The sequence below is a fragment of the Bos mutus genome, chromosome 7, assembly GCF_027580195.1.
Source record: "Bos mutus isolate GX-2022 chromosome 7, NWIPB_WYAK_1.1, whole genome shotgun sequence".
Taxonomy (NCBI): domain Eukaryota; kingdom Metazoa; phylum Chordata; class Mammalia; order Artiodactyla; family Bovidae; genus Bos; species Bos mutus.
This window is the reverse complement of record NC_091623.1, coordinates 5,734,412-5,740,411: the sequence shown is the minus strand read 5'-3', so window position 1 is coordinate 5,740,411 and position 6,000 is coordinate 5,734,412. Positions and strand designations below refer to the sequence as shown.

Sequence of the window (6,000 nt, the reverse complement as noted above, 5' to 3'; positions counted from 1 at the left end):
AGACCTAAATAGACATTTCTCAAAAGAAGACATACAGATGGCCAAGAGGCACATGAAAAGATGTCCAACATCACTAGTATTAGAGAAATGCAAATCAAAAGTACAATGAGGTATCACCTCACACTGGCCAGAATGGCTATCACCAAAAAATCCACAAACAATAAATGCTGGAGAGGGTGTGGAGAGAAGGAAACTCTCCTACACTGTTGGTGGGAATGTAAGCTGGTACAGTGACTATGGAGAACGGTATAAAGGTTCCTTAAAAAACTAAAAATAGATACTACCATATGACCCTGCAATCCCACTCCTGGGCATATATCTGGAGAAAAACATGCTCCGAAAGGATACATGCACCCCAGTGTTCATTGCAGCACTGTTTACAGTAGTCAAGACATGGAAGCAACCTTCCATTGACCGAGGAATGGATGAAGAGATGATACATATATACAATGGAATATTACTCATCCACGAAAAAGAATGAAATAATGCCATTTACAGCAACATGAATGGACCTAGAGATTGTCATACTAAGTGAAGTAAATAAGAGAAGGAGAAATATTGTATGACATCCGTTATATTTGGGATCTAAAAAGAAATGATACAAATGGAGTTATTAATATTTACAAAGCAGAAACAGACTTATAGATTTGAGAACGAACTTATGGTTGTCAAGAGGGAAAAATGGGAGGAAGGAATAGTTAAGGAGTTTGGAACACATAAGATGCATATCAAACAAGGACCAACTGTATAGTGCATGGAATTCTGCTCAGTATTATGTGGCAGCCTGGATGAGAGGGGAGTTTGGGGTAAAAGGGAAACATGTATATGTATGGCTGAGTCCCTTTGCCATTCACCTGAAATTATTGCATCATTGTTAATTAGCTATACCCCAATATAAAATAAAGAGGGTTTTTGTTTGTTTGTTTTAAGAAGTGTATCAGTTATGTCCAACTCACATTCAAGGGGAAGGGAATATACTGCCACCTCTTGAAGGAAAGATTGTCAAAGAATTTTTAGACATATTTAAAGGCGGCTGTGACCGGCACACTAAGCGCAGCCAAGAGGAGCTATCCCACGTCCGAGGTCAGGGGCAGAAGCCGGGAGGACCCCATGCCCGAAGGGCAGCGGCCAAGAGGAGTTACCCCACATCCAAGGTCAGGGGCAGCGGCCGAGAGTACCAGACTGTGATGGTGCAGGAACGGCTGAGAGGAGCTACCCAAGTCCGAGGTCAGGGGTGGCGGGGGGCGGCGGGGGGAGCGTGGCTGAGAGGAGCTACCCCGCATCTGAGGTCAGGGGCGGCGGCCGGGAGGAACTACCCCACACCCAAGGCCAGGGGCCATGGCCGGGAGGACCAACCCCACGCCCGAGGCCAGGGGAAGGGGCTGGGAGGACTAACCCCAAGTCCAAGGAGCCATGGCTGCGCGGGCATAGGAGGGCCTAGAGGAGCTATCCCATGTTGAAGGTCAGGAAGGGTGGCGGTGAGGAGATACCCCTTATCCAAAGTAAGGAGCAGTGGCTGCACTTTGCTGGAGCAGCTGTGAAGAGATACCCCACGGCCAAGGTAATACAAACCCAAGTAAGACGGTAGGTGTTGCAAGAGGGCATCAGAGGGCAGACACACTGAAACCATACTCACGGAAAACTAGTCAATCTAATCACACTAGGACCACAGCCTTGCCTAACTCAATGAAACTAAGCCATGCCCATGGGACAACCCAAGATGGGCGGGTCATGGTGGAGAGATTTGACAGAATGTGGTCCACTGGAGAAGGGAATGGCAAACCACTTCAGTATTCTTGCCTTGAGAACCCCATGAACAGTATGAAAAGGCAAAATGATAGGATACTGAAAGAGGAACTCCTCAGGTCAGTAGGTGCCCAATATGCTACTGGAGATCAGTAGAGAAATAACTCCAAAAAGAATGAAGGGATGGAGCCAAAGCAAAAACAATACCCAGCTGTGGATGTGACTGGTGACAGAAGCAAGGTCTGATGCTGTAAAGAGCAATATTGCATAGGAACCTGGAATGTCAGGTCCATGAATCAAGACAAATTGGAAGTGGTCAAACAAGAGATGGCAAGAGTGAATGTCGACATTCTAGGAATCAGCGAACTGAAATGGACTGGAATGGGTGAATTTAACTCAGATGACCATTATATCTACTACTGCAGGCAGGAATCCCTCAGAAAAAATGGAGTAGCCATCATGGTCAACAAAAGAGTCCGGAATGCAATACTTGGATGCAATCTCAAAAATGACGGAATGATCTCGGTTCGTTTCCAAGGCAAACCATTCAATATCACAGTCTATGCCCCAACCAGTAACGCTGAAGAAGCTGAAGTTAATGAAGACCTATAAGACCTTTTAGGACTAACACCACAAAAAAGATGTCCTTTTCATTACAGGGGACTGGAATGCAAAAGTAGGAAGTCAAGAAACACCTGGAGTAACAGGCAAATTTGGCCTTGGAATACGGAATGAAGTAGGGCAAAGACTAATAGAGTTTTGCCAAGAAAATGCACTGGTCATAACAAACACCCTCTTCCAACAACACAAGAGAAGACTCTATACATGGACATCACCAGATGGTCAACACCGAAATCAGATTGATTATATTCTTTGCAGCCAAAGATGGAGAAGCTTTATACAGTCAGCAAAAACAAGAAAAGGAGCTGACTGTGGCTCAGACCATGAACTCCTTATTGCCAAATTCAGACTTAAATTGAAGAAACTAGGGAAACCACTAGACCATTCAGGTATGACTTAAATCAAATCCCTTATGATTATACAGTGGAAGTGAGAAAAAGATTTAAGGGCCTAGATCTGATAGATAGAGTGCCTGATGAACTATGGAATGAGGTTCGTGACATTGTCCAGGAGACAGGGATCAAGAGCATCCCCATGGAAAAGAAATGCAAAAAAGCAAAATGGCTGTCTGAGGAGGCCTTACAAATAGCTGTGAAGAGAAGAGAAGCGAAAAGCAAAGGAGAAAAGGAAGGATATAAGCATTTGAATGCAGAGTTCCAAAGAATAGCAAGAAGAGATAAAGCCTTCTTCAGCGATCAATGCAAAGAAATAGAGGAAAACAACAGAATGGGAAAGACTAGAGATCTCTTCAAGAAAATTAAAGATACCAAGGGAATATTTCATGCAAAGATGGGCTCGATAAAGGACAGAAATGGTATGGACCTAACAGAAGCAGAAGATATTAAGAAGAGATGGCAAGAATACACAGAAGAACTGTACAAAAAAGATCTTCAAGACCCAGATAATCACGATGGTGTGATCACTGACCTAGAGCCAGACATCCTGGAATGTGAAGTCAAGTGGGCCTTAGAAAGCATCACGACGAACAAAGCTAGTGGAGGTGATGGAATTCCAGTGGAGCTATTCCAAATCCTGAAAGATGATGCTGTGAAAGTGCTGCACTCAATATGCCAGCAAATTTGGAAAACTCAGCAGTGGCCACAGGACTGGAAAAGGTCGGTTTTCATTCCAATCCCAAAGAAAGGCAATGTCAAAGAATGCTCAAACTATCACACAATTGCACTCATCTCACATGCTAGTAAAGTAATGCTTAAAATTCTCCAAGCCAGGCTTCAGCAGTATGTGAACCGTGAACTTCCTGATGTTCAAGCTGGTTTTAGAAAAGACTGAGGAACCAGAGATTAAATTGCCAACATCCACTGGATCATGGAAAAAGCAAGAGAGTTCCAGAAAAACATCTATTTCTGCATTATTGACTATGCCAAAGCCTTTGACTGTGTGGATCACAATTAACTGGAAAATTCTGAAGGAGATGGGAATACCAGACCACCTGACCTGCCTCTTGAGAAATCTGTATGCAGGTCAGGAAGCAACAGTTAGAACTGGATATGGAACAACAGATGGGTTCCAAATAGGAAAAGGAGTACGTCAAGGCTGTATATTGTCACCCTGCTTATTTAACTTATATGCAGAGTACATCATGAGAAATGCTGGACTGGAAGAAACACAAGCTGGAATCAAGATTGCCAGGAGAAATATCAATAACCTCAGATATGCAGATGATACCACCCTTATGGCAGAAAGTGAAGAGGAACTGAAGAGCCTCCTGATGAAAGTGAAAGAGGAGAGTGAAAAAGTTGGCTTAAAGCTCAGCATTCAGAAAACGAAGATCATGGCATCCAGTCCCATCACTTCATGGGAAATAGATGGGGAAACAGTGGAAACACTGTCAGACTTTATTTTTCTGGGCTCCAAAATCACTACAGATGGTGACTGCAGCCATGAAATTAAAAGACGCTTACTCCTTGGAAGCAAAGTTATGACCAACCTAGATAGCATATTCAAAAGCAGAGACATTACTTTTGCCAACAAAGGTTCGTCTAGTCAAGGCTATGGTTTTTCCTGTGGTCATGTATGGATGTGAGAGTTGGACTGTGAAGAAAGCTGAGCACTGAAGAATTGATGCTTTTTAACTGTGGTGTTGGAGAAGACTCTTGAGAGTCCCTTGGACTGCAAGGAGATCCAACCAGTCCATTCTGAAGGAGATCAGCCCTGGGATTTCTTTGGAAGGAATGATGCTAAAGCTGAAACTCCATTACTTTGGCCATCTCATGCGAAGAGTTGACTCATTGGAAAAGACTCTGATTCTGGGAGGGATTGGGGGCAAGAGGCAAAGGGGACGACAGAGGATGAGATGGCTGGATGGCATCACTGACTCAATGGACATGAGTCTGGGTGAACTCCAGGAGTTGGTGATGGACAGGGAGGCCTGGCGTGCTGTGGTTCATGGGGTAGCAAAGAGTCGGACATGACTGAGCGACTGAACTGAACTGATGTTGGGGGATTGAGGTGACAGGGAGGCTCTAGAGGGAGCGATATATGTATGTTATGGTTGATTCACCTTATTGTACAACATAAGCTAACACAACATTGTAGAGCAATTATACTCTAATAAAATATAAATAAAATATTTTCAAAAATAAAAATTAAGAATGATTCTAGGACTTTGGTATGAACAAATGAAGGAATGTATGGCCATTTACTGAGACAATATGCAAGATGACAGGAAACACTGGCTTGAAAGAACAGCTCAAGAATTCCATTTATGATATAGGTTGAAATGCCTATTAAACAATCATATGAAGACATTGAGTAGTGGTAGAATATAAGAATCTTGAGTTATGGATGAAGTCTAACCTGTGTATATTGAATTGACAATATATATTATAGTATGTTAAAACCTGGAATGGATTGCTTAAGGAATGTAGAATGAAAATAGGTCTAGAGCCTTATCTTGGGCATTTCGGTAGTTACAAGAAGAACTAGAGAAGGGAAGATTAATGGAGTTGAAAGATGATAAGAGGTCAAGTGAAGAAAGTCCTTTAAGAAGGAAAGTGAAGTCAGTCAGTCGTGTCTGACTTTTTGCCATCCCATGGATTGTAGCCTACTAGGCTTCTCTATCCATGGGATTTTCCAGGCAAGAGTACTGGAGTGGTTTGCCATTTCCTTCTCCAGGGGATCTTACCGACCCAGGGATTGAACCCGGGTCTCCTGCCTTGTAGGCAGACACTTTTACTGTCTGAGCCACCAGGGAAGAAGAATCTAGCAAATGCTAACTATTACTGATAGACTAAGTAAGATAAGGATTGATCTTGACCTCTGGATTTGTAATTATGGGAATCTCATAATGTAATATCCAAAATATCTAGGCTTTAATAGGAAATACCTTATACCAAGAAGCAGGAAGATTGCACACTGAAGGAAAAAAGTCTATGTATATACAAACATCAAGATGACAGGGATGTTAGAATTCTCTGAAATATTTTAAAGCAGCCATAATAAACATATTTAAAGTACAAATTATGAATGTACCTGAAACAAATGGGCAAATAGAAAGTCTCAGTAAAATAAATAGAAAGTCTTAGTACAAACACAGGATGCAAAAATATGAGCAAATACTTCTCTTGAATTTTCTAAATTTTTAACCGGTTTAAGTGAAAATTATAAAACCCA

The 6,000-nt window shown here is 42.4% G+C and overlaps 1 protein-coding gene across 1 annotated transcript in view; it reads left to right on the top strand.

The window, feature by feature from the left end:
• Window positions 1-236: 236 nt before the first annotated feature.
• LOC102269510 (hyaluronan mediated motility receptor) overlaps window positions 237-6,000 on the top strand; it is a 44,059-nt gene continuing 38,295 nt past the window's right edge. The window contains 2 exon segments of the mRNA XM_070373000.1: window positions 237-246; window positions 931-1,227. Of these exon segments, the coding sequence (XP_070229101.1) occupies window positions 237-246; window positions 931-1,227 (307 nt within the window).